Genomic DNA, 16,026 nt, shown 5'->3' with positions numbered 1-16,026 from the left:
GCTGAGGTAGGAACTGGTTTCAGGACCCAAAATGACCAAACGACATGAGCTTTAAAAGCAGGGAAATATTCATCAGAATGCATAGAACCTAAGTCAGCTGCCATCCTTTGATAAGGGCTTTTAGAAATATTAAGTAGAATTTTGGTAAAGATGTTTAAGACTATGATTTTCTGGATCTCATGTGTTAAGGATGTACAGCATAAAATAACTTGAGGTTAAAGTGAAGTTATGCCACATTAATCAGGAAAAGCTCCTAGTATTCTTTCTCTGATGTGGAAAATATATACTGTATATAATATATATCCTTTTGTTATCCGGTTGACTCTTCACCCATGAAGCTTTTATTGGCCATCTGTCTGTACTGTTTTTCTCTCGAGATAGCATACAACTATTGGAAGCATGCCCTCAGCCTGCTCATGCTTTTACTTGAGTTGAATACTATTTTAGTTTCTATCTTTATTATGTCTTCTTTTCCATTTTGATTTTCTAGGGTTCCTTTTTTGTCTTTGGATAATAATCATTATTGAAAAGTAGAAAAAATACATGCAAGTATTTGCCTAAAGTTTCCAAATTCCTATAGTATGAGTCTCAAAATTCTTTTTTTTTTCTTAAAATTCTTTTTAAAAGATTTGTTAATTTTTATTTTACATGTGAGTGTTTTGCCTACATATATGTCTCTGTACCTCATATGTGCTTGGTGCCCACAGAGGTCCGAAGAGGGCATACAAATCCAGGTCCAGTAGTTTGTGAATCACTGTGGGTGCTGGGAATCGAACCTGGGTCCTCTGCAAGAGCAAGTATTCTTTTTTTTTTTTTTTTGGTTTTTCGAGACAGGGTTTCTCTGTGGCTTTGGAGCCTGTCCTGGCTCTAGCTCTTGTAGACCAGGCTGGTCTCGAACTCACAGAGATCCGCCTGCCTCTGCTTCCCGAGTGCTGGGATTAAAGGCGTGCGCCACCATCGTCCGGCAAGAGCAAGTATTCTTAACTGTTGAACCGTTTCATCTTTTTTAACCCCTAGATTTTTTCTTTCTTTTTTGTTTAAGTGTCTTATTTAAAAACTAAATAGATTGAATTTTCAAAAATAGCTTTGGTTTGATCATGAATAATTTTGGGGATAGAACAGAAAATTGGAAACCAAAGAATTTTTAGTTTTTAATGGGTAAGTAACTATTGTCTGCCCTCTCATGTATTATGAGACTTATGATGATTTGTATCCTTTTGTGAATCTTTGAGAGATTATCTACTCTGTAGTCTTAAGGTTTTTTGGAGGATGTAATATTGAAGGTTGATTTCAGGGTATTGAACATGTAGGACAAACACTACATGAGTGACTTTCCCAGTCAGTAAAATACTTCTGAATATATTTTAATTCAGTGCAAAATACTTAAATTCCACAATGCCCCACCCTCTTGGTTTGGCTATGTTTTGAGACAGGGTTTCTTCGTGTAGCCTTGGCTGTCTTGGAACTTGCTCTGTAGACCAGGCTGGCCTTGCACTCAGAGAAATACGCCTGGCCTGCCTCTGCCTCCTGAGTGCTGGGACTAAAGCTGTGTTCCTTCAGTGCTAAAACTCCACAATTTTTATTAATAAAGATCAGAAACTTTTTTTTTTTGCTGGAAATTTTAAGAACTTACCCAGCCCACCCTCCCCCTCCATTCTTCTTAGGTCAAGATCTGAAGAACACTTTGTACGTGCCATACATGTATAAAGTCTGGAGAATGTGGTTTATTAAGAATTCTCAAAGTTCCACATGGCAGGGCTGGGAGGGGTGCTCATATTTTGTGTCATTCTAAGTTTCTAGGGTTCTCACAGCTGACTAGGAAGCGTTGTTAAAGGGATAGATATGTAAAACTTAATATATCTGCCTTAATAGATTTTCAGTAAACAGATGGGCTGTTTATTGCTCACTGAGTACTGAGTTTTCAGTTCTGAGATTGTCTTAAGTTTTTTTTTCTTTAACTGCCTGTGTTTGTGTCGTCCCCCACCCTAGTCTGTCAAGAAAGGGCATTGCACAAATATGCTTTATTAAGTGGCTAAGTCAGAGGTGCAGAGTGGATCCAGCATAGAAAAGAAGCATTTCTAATGTAGGGGCTGCTGGAGGGATCATTCCCTGCCAGAAAAGAAGAGGCCAAGGAGCTACCTCAGAAGTCAGTGTTTGAGGGGTTCGGGGTGTGCCTTGCTACATTCAGTGATGAATGCCTTGGAGATGACTTCTGTAGCTTCCAGCTTCCAGAGATTCTCAGGCAAGGTGCAAAAGCTGGCACTCGGGCCAACTTTCATATAAGCCTGCTCCTATCTTCAAAATTCTAGCTTTTCCTTCATCATATGCTGTTCTGTTACTCTTTCTTGTGTAACCTTTCCTTTCTCTTAGTAGGTCACTGCCGTCTGTCCTGATGTATTGCTGACTCTGCTCTTCCTTTTCTGACCTCTAGAGCCTAGAAGAGGAGATAACATCAATTTTGTTTAGTGGAAAGGGCTTTTCTCATAGTATGAGAGCCTCCTTCCCTTCAGCCACCACTTGGACAGCAGAGGGCGCTGCTGTGAACTCTAATGCACCTAGAGAAATGCTTTCTTCTGCGCCCTTCTCACGCTTGACTGAGGTGCATTTTGCTTTGTTTCCCCTGTTTCTAAAAGCCACTTGAGAGACAAAATTTTCTTTCTTTCTTTCTTTCTTTCTCTCTCTCTCTCTCTCTCTCTCTCTCTCTCTCTCTCTCTCTCGACTATTTAGGTACCTTTTCCTCCACTTTACTAGTGAAATCACTGCGTGGGAGAAACATTCAATAAACAGTGATTTTGAACATAAAGAAGTAGATTTATGTTTGGATAATTTTTCCTATTTTTCCTATTTAATTTTTGTTAAAAACCAAACCAAAACAAAAACTGACTAAATGTAGAAAACTTTTTAAGCCACTGAGGCCCAGATCTGGAGTTACTAAGCAAAAGGAAAATATCAGCTGAGGGGAAGCTAGCTTAAGTGCTTTGCGGAGCTCGAGTTCTCGGAACCCAAATTTCAGGCATCTTCTGGTGGTTTGGTTTTCAAAACACCATACACGTACCTGCCAGACTTCCTGAGCTAATTGTGTTGGGGTGCCGGTCTGGAATTCCCTAAACTTGAGTTAAATCTGTCTAGCCATTTGAGGCTAAGTAAAGAAATAACGGTTATATACTGACCTGTAATAAGCCAGAAACATCTGTCCTAGAAATGCTCTGAGCACTGGGTATCTTCTGTGGAGCAGTTTGTAGTTAAATGTTACTTGTTTATAAAAGTAGACTCAGGGTTTTCAGTTTGCATCTGAAACTCCTGGGTTTTCATTAAAACTGGAAAGGTGATTTTCTTATTTCGTTAATCACATGCTTACATGGTATGACTTTTGAGCAACTCAAAATTACCATACATTTCAGAGTAACAGGTTAGAGCGCCTGTGGCATATGTTTGTAGGTACCATTGAGAATTGTATTATTTAGATCTGTGTGTCTGTGTTGCTGGGACTCATGAAGTACCCGGTATCTATTAGGACACCTCTGAGTGCACCAGTGTCCTTCTGCATTTATGTGGTGACCCCTTGAGTAAACAGCACTGTTGCCTGGAGCATAATTACTTATCAGTTCAATCACTGGTAGTGTCATGAGGATGCAAACTGGTTGCTCCGCTTCATTTGTGCAAGTGTAAGGTACTATGACACTTTAGAAACTCCTAAAAGAACTCTACCCTGGTTAATACTGCAATATAGTAATGTTACTCCTATATTCATTATGCAGGTATTACAGGTATTAGATAGAACGGTTAGCTACCGTATTAATCAGATAGAATTAATGTGCTGCTAAGAAACAGGTGTCCACAGGGTTTGGGATGATTTTCTTCAGTAGTAAGCTTGACCCATTCCAGTATCAGTGGTGATAGTGAATGAACTAAATTCTAAGAGAAAGCGTGTGAGGCAAATGTTGACACCCACCCAACTATCTGTATTGCAAATTGAGATGTTAATAATTGTCCGGAATGAATGTTTTAATATTAATAGCCTTTTGAAACCGAATATGATTTTGCCGATCTGAGCTTTTTATTTTTTTAACCCCAAGAATAGGATTTCTCTGTGTGACAGCTCTCACTGTTCTCTATAGACCAGGTTGGTCAAACTCCCAGAGATCCGCCTGCCTCTGCCTCCCCAGTGCTGGCATTAAAAGTGTGTGTCACCACTGCCTGGCTGCCAAGCTATTTTTTAAAAAGCACCGCTGATCCAGGGGGAGAAAAAAGGAAAGAGATCCTTGATGCTACTCTTAGGGTCCCAGCCAGTGTTCTAGATTCAGACTAAAGTGTTTGAGGAACAGGATTTTTTTTGTTGTTGATTTTTTAAGCGTTTTTAAAAAAAAAATTTAATTTTTTTAAATTTCATTTTACATTCCATCCACAGTTCTTCCCCCTGCTTTCCCCCCCAGCCCATCCACTGAGGAACAGATTTAAAATTTATCCTTTAAGTGGATTAGGAAGCTTAGGTCTAATTACATATTTTTTTTTTTTAACATTTTCAACTAAGGGTTTGTATTTTTTTTTAATTTCTTAATTTCTTTTCAAGAATACTGGCTGTTTTTGTCTTTTTTTTTTTTAAGTGGTGTGGCATTTATCTATTGTCCTCTGTGACCTTGAGCACAGGTTTCAATAGGGTCGCTGTTCTGTGTTTGCATAGTCACATGTCTGTCTCAGTGCTTGTTGAGGTATAAACAATACTGATTTGTGTCCCCGAAACGATACTGATTTGTGTCCCCGGTTGCTTTTTGTTTCCAGACTCGCGCTCCTGCATCGGAAGGGCCTTGCACTGGAGCCAGGGACGCTGTTAAGGTTCCCCCTCTTCCATGTTAATGCCACGCTAACCCCTCTCATCTGCCTCATGTTGCCCTGCTTCCCTTTCAGTCATCATCACAGTCATCTTTGTGTTTCTTCATGACATGAATCTGCCATCAGTTAATTTGAGTTTCCACTGTTTTTATTTATTCATATATTTTTTTGTTTCCCCTCATCCACTTTTTTTTTTTTGTACAGAGTTCACATGAGACTCTGAATGTAGTGGAGGAGAAGAAACGGGCAGAGGTTGGGAAAGACGAAAGAGTAACCACAGAAGAAATGAATGGTAAAGAGATGTCAGCTGGGAGTGGTCCTGGGGAGACTCGTAAGGTGGAGCCCGTGACACAAAAAGACTCCACCTCCCTGTCTTCTGAGAGCAGCAGCAGTGAGAGTGAGGAGGAAGATGTGGGAGAGTACCAGCCCCACCACCGAGTGACCGAGGGCACCATAAGGGAAGAACAGGAGGAGTATGACGAGATGGAGGAAGAGCCCGGCCAAGCAGTCAAGGTAGTAGAGAGGGAGGCAGCAATGCCTGAAGCCATCCCAGACAGACAAGCAGAGGCCAGTATACTCCCAGTAGAAACAGAGGCCCAGGAAGCTGTAGTTGCCCAAAAGTTGCCTGGAGAGAAGAGTGTACATGGAGACATTGTTAAGCAAGATGTAAGAGAAGAGACCGAGGAAGAGCAACACACAGTTAACGGAGAGGTGCCCCATGTTGACATTGATGTTTTACCAGAAATTATTTGTTGTTCAGAGGTAAATGGGAGTCTCAAGCATGAGCTAAACTCTAGCGCTCTTTCTCAGGGGGAAACGCCTGCCTTTCTTCACCTTTTCCCCTAATTCTCCTTCGACTTTTTCAGCAAGAATCTGATATTTCTGTCTGGAAGAAGGGGGAAGCACTGCTCTGTAGATCTTCTGCAGCTCAGGTCACAGTTTCTAGCTCCTTGCTGCAGCTGGATTGCCTGTAGGGTAAACTTCCACAACCACGTCTCTTCTTCTCGTTTCCATTTCAGTTTTTCTTTGCATGTTTTGGGTGCTTTTTTGTCTTTCTTTGCACTACTTCCTCAATCACATGCCTTTTTATCATAGTGTTCTGTTGGAAGTTGGTGGGTTTAAATGCATGTGTTCCTGTTGTAATGATTGGGTTTGACTTTCTGGACCATTTTCTTACTCTTTCTTAGAACTGTGAGGTGGTTTCTGACAGTGGTAAGGACATTAGTTCTTGAATGCCACTGTGGTTCCTGTCTTTAGAGTCCAAGGAGAGTGTGGTCTGGTTGAGAGCCTTTTCTTCTTGACATCAAGGACTAAAACATTCACCAGAAGTGCACTCCTTTTTTCTGGTTCTTACATCAGTCCTGGATGATTTGCAAATTGATTATTTTGTAGACTGTTCTATATTAGTTATGTCTTTTATTTTCAAGAAAGCGGACCTTGCATATTCCTCAGATTTTGTCTTGATCATTATGAGCAATGTCTTTCACATGATAATTTACTTACACAGGAATGTCTCTTGATTCCAGAAACCCACAATATCGGGATTTATCAGCCTTTGCTCTCTTGATGGAGAGTGGGCAGTCTTTAATTGGCTTTGTTTTGGAGTAAATGGGTTGCTTTAAAATTTCATATTTCACTTCAGAGAAGGCCTCTCAAGAGTCTTTTGAACACTTTGAACTGCCTTTTCCATTTAAATAATTACACCTGTCGGGGCTTTTTCTCAAAGGAAGTGTTAAAATATTTGGTAGTGCTATAGTCTGGTATACTTGAGCATGTATGCTCAGCAGGGTTAACAGATAATTGAACCTCTCTGCAGGTTTAAAATCTTTCTAATGCACCACCAGTGGACTAATGTTCGTTATAACATTGTATTGTACTTAATGCAAAAGAAAGCAAACTTTCGGGCAAGAGTCATTGAAAATAATCATACTTGAAAATACCCTTTCAGTAAACTTCAGTAGAAATATAGGTGGTTACCTTTAGTGCATTCTATTATCTTTCAGTTTTAACATTTTTTTCCCCCAAAGTAAAGTATACATGTATCAGTGTAGTGGTTTAGGGCTGTCACAGTTGAAGAACGATGCAATTTAGGGGGTCATTGTTTTACCTTACACACACACACACACACACACACACACACACACACACACACGTAGGAGATATAGCTGAAGGAGAATTTGTCTTTTCTATTTTTTAGGTTATATTATCTTTTTTAGGTTATTTTCCTTTTCCTCTTTTCATGCATGAATGTGTGTTTGGTTTTTTTTTTTTTAACAATTATTTTTGAAGGTTCCTTTAAACTCTTCTACTTTATGACCACTAGAATTTACCTTTCCCTTCCTTTTCCACCTTAGCCACCAGTGGTAAAAACAGAGATGGTAACAATTTCTGATGCCTCACAAAGGACAGAAATCTCCACCAAGGAAGTCCCCATTGTTCAAACTGAGACCAAAACCATCACATATGAGTCTCCACAGGTATAAAAGCTCAAGATTTGGACTGTTTGAATTCCCTTTTTGTTTAGTATGAATACTTCTGTTTACAGAGTCTTCCCCGTTTCTGACTTTGACATAGCTTTTCATACTTTGTAGCTGTTGCGGCAATGTAACCTGCTCTGTTGCTGTCTTAGATTTAGACAGAGAGCTACAGGCAAACGGGTGACCTCCAAAGGACTGGGGATACAGCACTTCTAGTGGTGTGAGGCTCAGAGTCCAGTCTTTGGTTCCTAGGGAAAGAAAACCTCAATTAGAGAGGAGGAGTTAAGTGTATATCGATGACTTAGTTCGTAATAGGGAGCCATAATATGATTAGTTAAGACAAGCAGCACAAGCCCTATCCTGTTACTGTAGGACCCTTCCGCCTTGTTGTACGTATGTATCTGGGTACGTTCTTGGGAAGGAAATGACCTAGATATGATAGGTTTTATACATTTGTAGTATTATAAGGATCCCCCTGCTCTGACTCCATGAAAGCAGACTGAATAAACTCATGTTTTATTCTGATATTAGAGACACCACATCACTTTCTCCCCTTTCTGCTGGGTCATTTTTCTTAGGAATACACAGTCATTTTCATGGAATCAGTGTCAAAGAACTGTGTGCTGGATTTTAGGTCTGCAGACAATGGTTCTGTGAAGGTTTTTTTTAAATAAGAAGCCTGGAGAGATTGCTTAGTTTATATTGCTTTGCCACCCACGCTTGAGAACCTGAGTTCAGATCTCTGTTCAAAGCTGGGGTGGTTCATGCCTGTAACCCCAGTGCTGGGGAAAGATCCTAGGGTTTACTTGCCAGCCAGTGTAGCCAAATTGAATTAGTCATCTTCAGGTCAAATGAGACATTCTGCCTCACAAACAAGGTGACCAACGTTTGATAAGACTTCACAAACACATGTGTATGCACACAAACACATGTGTATGCACACATACACACAAACAAAATGGGTTCATCATTTCAAAATGGACCTGTGTAAAATGTTTGTAATAAGTGGTTTGCCTTTCTCTGGCAGGATTCCACTGAGGTGAAGGATGTCAGGTCTTAAAATATTTTTTTAAGAGACTGAATGTGTATATGTATGCAATATGTCTCAAAAACAAGTAGATAACAGTGAGGACTCTAAGAGAGACATACATGGGTCTAATCCACATGGGAAGTAAAAAAGACAAGATCTCCTGAGTAAATTGGGAGCATGGGGACCTTGGGAGAGGGTTGAAGGGGAGGGGAGAGGCAGAGAGAGGAGCAGAGAAAAATGTAGAGCTCAATAAAAAATAAAAAAAGAAATTAAAGAAAAAGTTTCAAGCATGTTATCCATATGTGTGGATAGATCCTGCATAAGAGCAAACAGGTTTCTTAATCATGGGCAGGTTTGTGAGAATATTGTTCTTACGCCTGTGTTGTGGTAAGTAAGTACCTTTAGCAGCTCAGGTACCCGAGACAGTCCGAGAGGAATTTCTTTGTGTTGTGTTAGGAAGTAGGCACATAGGTTTGTGATCGTAACGTAAGCAACCTAGCTGTTAATTTACTTTGTTATTTTTCATGTTAAACTCTAGAATCTTCTGCCTCTTCCAGTGTTAAAGCAATCAAAATAAAATAGCTCCTTTTAAAATATATATAATGGGATATATATATATAGTGTATATATATGGCATACATGAAGTATAGTCACTTAATATAATAATATAATAATATATTCACTCATAAATGTATATACTCATGAGATGCCAACTGTTATAACAACTATGTAAGTTTTACAGAATATATTAGGGATAAGCAGATAACCAAATATTTAAGTTCAGTTTGTCCTCATCAGGTTCTGTTACTAGTAATCTGAGAAAATATTTACCTATTTTTACCCACCTGTGCTTAAAAAACAATAGCAAAGTCAGTACTTCTGTTCACTGTGGAAACTTCTTCCCCTGGCTCTTGGGTTCCTTTTTCTAGCTTCTGCAAATGTCCTCAGACAAATCCTCTTCACTATTGTTTGACTTACAGTCTTACCTTCACTTTATTCTACTTCCTGTTTCTGCCACAGGGTTTGTTTCTGTACATTCATTGTTTTTCACAGCTCCTCTTTTCAATGCCAGCTCCTTTCTGGACCATGAACCACTACTACCAACATGCAAAGGACAGGCAGATAGCATCTCCTGCCAACTGCGGAATCTTAGAAGATGCATACTCAGTGGGCGGGGTCTTTTCTGACATGATGGAAGTTAAGCATTACTTTGTATTTTTCCTCCAACTATCCAAAGATTGATGGTGGGGCTGGTGGTGATTCGGGCACGTTACTGACTGCACAAACCATCACATCTGAGTCCGTGTCAACAACGACAACCACACACATCACCAAGGTAAAGCAATGTAGGGGAACCCTAGGGAGAGGATGGTACATGGCAAACAGATCTTTTCTGTATTATTCCTTTGTTCCTATACACACTTCTGAGTAATACATAGCCAGTGCCAGTGAACTAAATGTCTTTCTTTAAAGTATCCAAGAAATTAGGCTCCAACAACAAATATGTTTTGAACCAAATTACAGTTTTGTAAAGTACAAGGGGGTAAAAATATGACTAGCTATATATTTAAGACAGCTACATGAACAGAAGAAATATTTTAATAAAATTGTGAGACGTCTCTCATTTGTTTAAAGTTCTAGTATGTTGATTTAAGACATTTTACCCAAAACCTTTTCTAAACATGGTTATATAATACTATATAACCAGCCCATGTAGTTTTTGGACTGAAAGCATCAGCTGCATCTGGGGCTTGGATGTCTAAAAGTTACTTACTCCAGACCTATTGGAACCCTGGGGAAAGCTTCCAACTGATTCTGATGTACTCCAGTGTAATTCAAGTCTGATTTTTCTAGTATTTCATTTTGCTTTTATTTTCACATTGGATTAGTGCTTTTAGTAGTCTTAAATATATCTGTTATACCCTTTCCATTTCATGTTTAAGACAATAATTTAAATAATAAGCAAAAAATAGTAAGAAATTTTGTGAATTAAAAATTCAGGTATGTTGGTACTCAATTTAACAAATGTTCAGGTGATAGAGCTAGTGATAAGCTTTATTTCTTAGATAAGTGCCACTGCGTGTGATTGGTGTGTGGGTTGTAAAGATGATAGAGTGTTTTTTCAGAACTTTGGTATTGGTTGTGTGCAAAGGTCTCAGAGGATCTCTGGCCTTCTATTTCTCCAGCCTGCCCCAGACACTCTTAGCTCACACCTGACCAGTACCTTTGTGAGGCAGTTCATTCAGGGCTTCCTTCACCCCAGTCTTTCTACACAGCCAGTGTATAGCGTGTTCTGTGTTCATGTGCACAGCCACACTTGGAAGCAATCATTAGATCAAACTTTTAATGAACATATTATTTGTTTTCTTTAAATCAGATGCAAGGTTTTTTTGTAATTTCACTAAATGAAATGAATGCCTTACTAAATGAATTTGTATGACTGAAATCAAGCATCAAAACTATAGTATCAATTTTCTAAATCAAAAACACGCCTAAAATGTTCATAACTATCAATGCCAATTATTTCTTCTTTTTACTCTCCTTTTAAAAAAAAATTGGCCAACTGATAGGGAAGAAACTTAGGGAATGATAACTTAGATTATCCCAATGGAATTACTTAGATATTTTTTTTTTAAATGGCATTTGTTCCATTTTAATCTGGCCAGAATCTTGGTATTTTAAGGACTGCTTTCAAGTCAAGGATATGCATGGACACTGTCACTTTAACAGTAGGTCTCTGTGGAACTGAAAAGCACAGCACAAAAAAGCACACAGAGCCTGATTCTGGTATTACGTTGGTCGAAGTTGTCAGTTCTACTTACTATTTTCTCTTCTTCTAATTTTTTTTTTTTGTGACCTCTAGACTGTGAAAGGTGGAATCTCTGAAACAAGAATTGAGAAACGCATTGTGATCACAGGAGATGCAGCCCTTGATCACGATCAGGTAAGGGCCTTGCCTGTCCCTTCTGTATCTAGTTACCTCCTGGTGCATCCAAAGTATGGCCGAAGGACACTCCTAGCCTGTCCTGTGAGCTTTCCTAAACACACCAGCACAAAACACGAAGTAATGTTTATCTTTCACTGGGTTAACATGCAAGATAATGGGGACTTCTGGTGACCAGTAGGAATTCACATTGGCCTGGTTTAAAGACAAGTTGTTAAATATTTTAAAACAAATGGCAGTAAATGACAGTGCCCAAACAAACAAACAAGCCACCAAGGTTTCTTTTGCTTAGTTGTTGAACATTTTCAAGTGATTGTGTAGTATAAGAAAAGTTAGACTAGTGACTGCTAAGTATTTTTCCTGTGGTAATTTGGGGTTGTAAAGGGAAGGAAAGATCTCATATTTCTTTCAAAATGAAAATTTGTATTGAATCTATTTTTTTATTTTGTTTTTAAAACAAGAACTATGTCAGTTCTAAGATAGGTCAATGCTTGGTTATAAAGCAGGTAGGTAAGAAGTGGGGGGCTGCTGGAAGCTTGGTCTTAGACTAGCCGCAAGTGATGACAAGAGTGTCTGTCTGTCTGCCTCCTTCCCTCCCTCGTTTGCTTTTCTACTCTCCCTCCCTCCCTCCCTCCCTCCCTCCCTCCTTCTTTCTTTCTCCTTTCCTTTCCTTTTTTCTTAGTTTTTCTTTTTGATTAATTTTAAAAAGGAGAATAAGGTATTTTTCTCCACAACTTGAAGAAAGGAATAGAAGTGCTTAGCAGACCTTTTCTGTTGGAGAATAGAGACAAGTGATAGACACACAGCTTTGAATATGGTACTATGCCCAGGAGGGCCGCTATTAGAAGTAAGAATTGCTTGCTTGAGAAAGGCTCTGTGTATGACCAAAAAGGATGAAACTTTGTGACCTTTGTAAGCATGGTATTTTGATTACATGTTTCATAATGTTTGGGATCCATTTGTTTGCCTGTTGGTTTGTTGTGTTTTCAATTTCTAAGGGTTAGAGATAAAGTTGCCCCAGATGCTAAGTATGAACTTAAGAGTGGGGGATTCCTAGGAATTGAGTATCTCACTTGACATGGAAGAACTGTCTATGGAACTGACACCTCCGCTTTCCCATACAGAGGGAGCTTTTGCTGTTTCCCAGTGGGGAATCTGGACTTCCCTGACTCCAAGGTGGAGCATACCTGACTCTTACTTTTCCCCTGACATTCTTGCTCAAGAAGTATTTATTAAATGCCTACAGTGTTCTAGGCAAGAAGAGTATTTTCCAATCATTGTTTTAGTCCTTTTCCCTTTCATGCTTTACAATACTTGCTCAGCTGGGTATCCCTCAGGTTTTACCTTTTAACCTGTTTGCCTTGAAAACTCAAGTTTATGTAGCATTGCTTGTAAAAGGCAAATATATAAATAACAAATATGAAACATGTGGTTCCTAAAATAACACAATTCTATTTAAAAAGGATGATTCAGTATTCTGAACAGTTTATGTAAGAGCATACCATCCCTTTTATGCTTCAGCACTAGTTAAGTGGTGTCCGATCTACATAGTTGCCACAAGATGCTCATGATGGGCTCACTTTCTCCTTAAAAAGGGATCCTTGGAACTATGTACATTAAATGAAGAAATTGATCTCTTGACAAAAACTGATGCTGGTCACATACTGAGTAATACCATTCCAATTTTTTTCTAGTTCCTTCCTTTTGTTCAAAGAAATCTTAGTAATGGAAGATTCCTTTAGTTGAGGGAGACACAAAAATGTCTCACATTGATATATCTGATAGGCATACTCCCATAGAAACCAGCTCAGCAGCTCTTCCTTCTCTGCTGGTCATAATTTGCTGCTCCATTCCAGCAAGGAAAAAACTACACTGTACTTACTCTTAGCATATTTCTTTCTAATAAAATAGTTCTCAGCCTGGTATGGTGCTACATGCCTGTTGTCCTACATCAGCTCTCAGGAGACTAAAGTAGAAGAAGCCCAAGAAGTTCAAGGCTAACCTGACTATACTGAGACCCAGGTTTACTTTTTTGCCTATAAATTTGGCAGTATGATATTTCTCATGGTCTTTATTATTGTTATAGTAATATTTTATTAACATTTTATTATTACATTTAATTTCTTAAGCTGATATACAAGAAAGAAATTACAAGCATAATTTAAGATACAGGCTGAAGAGGTGACTCAGTGATTAAGAGCCACTGACTCTTCTTCTAGAAGATCCAGGCTTCCTTTTCAGCATTTGGTGGATCATAAACATCTGTAACTTCAGTTCTAGGAGATCTTACACTCTGTTCTGTCCTCCGTGGACATCAGCATACACATGGTACACAGATATACATGCAGGCAAAATACCCATACATATAAAACAATAAATTATGTGCTGGGTGTTGATTATGGCTTGTCCTCTTCTCCTTTACTCTATAGGTTACCTAGATTTAATGAACAAAGCTCCAGAGTATACTCCATGTCTTTGTTAGGGTTTCTGTTGCTCTGAAAAGAAACCATGACCATAGCAACTCTTAATAGAGGAAAACATTTAATTGGGGCTACTTAGAGTTTAGAGGTTCATCATGGTGGGACATGGCAGTATGTAGACAGACATGGTGTTGGAGAATGCTAACAGTTCTACATTTTGGTCTTCAGGCATCAGGAAGTGAACTGAGTCACTCTGAGCATAGCTTGAGCATATGAGACCTCAAAGCCTACCCCAACTGTGACACACTTCCTCCAGCAAGGCCACACCTCCTAATAGTTTCACTCCCATTGGGGGCTGTTTCTTCAAACCACCACACTCCATAATTTTATACCAGAGAAGAACTGTAACATGATCCAGTAATGTGTTTGTTCCCAAAGACAGACACCAGAGCAAAAGAAAGGTTACACTGCTCTTCACTGTTTTCAGATACATAATTAAGGTGATCTATATCTTTTTTTTTTTTTTTTTTGGTTTTTTGAGACAGGGTTTCTCTGTGGTTTTGGAGCCTGTCCTGGAACTCCCTTTGTAGACCAGGCTAGCCTCGAACTCACAGAGATCCGCTTGCCTCTGCCTCCCAAGTGCTGGGATTAAAGGCATGACTAGGTGATCTATATCTTAAGAGGAATATTTTTTTTAGGATTCTTTCCTAGACTTTGTTTTTCTGTGGGATTTTTTTCTTTCAGAACTTCTTTACAAATGAAAATCTCAATAATTAAGAAAGATATGTCTCCCTCTTAAAAATAGGGTCTTTGCATGTTACATCATTTGCTCTCTGAAATAGAGGTATTCGTCTTTCTTGCTGCCTCATCCTTGAAGAGACCATGGAGCTGTGTAGTCATACTCTGGATCCTACCCATGTGCTGCTGGTGCTGACTGCTTGGAGTTGAGAAAGAGCCATTAACCTTGAGCCTCCAGCTGCAAAGTCTTGAACTGCTGTCAGACAGTGTACTTCTTCTTAATGATTGTTTTTATGGTTATTATTGTTCTTTATTTCTGTCCCCTATAAGTTTATGGGCATTTTTTCTTATAATGTTTTAGTATAATCTTTTTAAATTCATACAATTACTTAGAGTCCTAAATGACAAAGATTAGAAGACCTGGTCCCATGTCTTGGAGTTTCCAGCTGTTAAGTTGTAGCTACTACCATTTGTATAGATAAGGAACTGTACTTGTTAGTTGACATCATTTCCTAAATTCTTACAACAAACCTCAAAATGATCTGTATTGCCTTGTCATTAGTCTAAGCTTCCGGGTGAGAATTCTATAAAGCTCAGAGGAAAACCACATTCTCCTAATACCACAGTGAGTACAAACCTGATTTCAAAGCCAGTTTCCTCCTGTATGCATCACCCTTAGAGGTACACAGGAAAGTCAGGAAGCAGAGAAAATGGCAGGAGATTTCTGAAATGATCAGTGAATCCAACTTGAATGACTCTGTTATTGTAAATGAAGACCACAAGAACAGTTTGGCTGGACCTTTTGTCTGGTAGATGAAGGTGCATGTATTCTGCCATCTTTAGGCAGAACCAAATACTCAGCTCATGATTGCTGTTCTTCTGATCCTGGTAGGCGCTGGCTCAGGCCATCAGGGAAGCCAGAGAGCAGCACCCGGATATGTCGGTCACAAGGGTGGTAGTGCACAAAGAAACAGAGTTGACAGAGGAAGGAGAAGAGTAAGGTAAGTGAGCCTGGCCATCCACAGCCTTCCCTGTGACCACTCTGTGATCCTTTGCTATGCAGTTTTATATCAGGCTCTTTGAATGATTTTCTTCGTCGTGTTGTTATCATCGAGCGCACCTGCTCAGATGTGTATAATCAGAATCTCTGTGGTCTGTTGGCTGTCTGTTGCAAATGACTGCTAGCAGTCGACATTCCTATTCTTTATCAAGCTTGTTATTGTAATCTTTAATTAATGTTCACACTGGCCACTGGGGGTGCTGTTACTTTTATATTTCAGAGAAATTTATCTTATATGATAATGAGCTAAGTCTTTAAAATCTATATGTTAAAAATTACATATCAAGCAGTGATCTATAAAGAAAGCATAATACTTGTATTACCTAAAAGTTGAAAGATCAAGGAGGGAAAGTATTGATAAATGATATTTAATATAACCAACAGTAAAGGATTAATATTCTCAAAAAGTTAAGAACTCCAAAGAAGCTGGGCGGTGGTGGCGCATGCCTTTAATCCCAGCACTTGGGAGGCAGAGGCAGGCGGATCTCTGTGAGTTTGAGGCCAGCCTGGTCTACAAGAGCTAGTTC

The 16,026-nt window shown here is 39.1% G+C and overlaps 1 protein-coding gene across 2 annotated transcripts in view; it reads left to right on the top strand.

The window, feature by feature from the left end:
* Nucleotides 1–16,026, top strand: part of Epb41l2 (erythrocyte membrane protein band 4.1 like 2) — a 187,812-nt gene that overhangs the window by 159,770 nt on the left and 12,016 nt on the right. Inside the window, exons 16-21 of one of the 2 annotated variants that reach the window (XM_026786469.1) lie at nt 4,780–4,833; nt 5,035–5,592; nt 7,185–7,307; nt 9,575–9,673; nt 11,201–11,281; nt 15,332–15,440. In XM_026786469.1, the coding sequence (XP_026642270.1) occupies nt 4,780–4,833; nt 5,035–5,592; nt 7,185–7,307; nt 9,575–9,673; nt 11,201–11,281; nt 15,332–15,439 (1,023 nt within the window). In that variant the 3' untranslated portion in view covers nt 15,440. The remainder of the gene's footprint in view (nt 1–4,779; nt 4,834–5,034; nt 5,593–7,184; nt 7,308–9,574; nt 9,674–11,200; nt 11,282–15,331; nt 15,441–16,026) is intronic. The other variant, XM_026786468.1, reaches the window with a different exon arrangement.

Source organism: Microtus ochrogaster, linkage group LG4 (genome assembly GCF_000317375.1).
Source record: "Microtus ochrogaster isolate Prairie Vole_2 linkage group LG4, MicOch1.0, whole genome shotgun sequence".
In the NCBI taxonomy this organism is placed as follows: Eukaryota; Metazoa; Chordata; class Mammalia; order Rodentia; family Cricetidae; genus Microtus; species Microtus ochrogaster.
The sequence above is the reverse complement of the archived record's forward strand: the minus strand, read 5'-3'. Positions and strand labels throughout refer to the sequence as shown.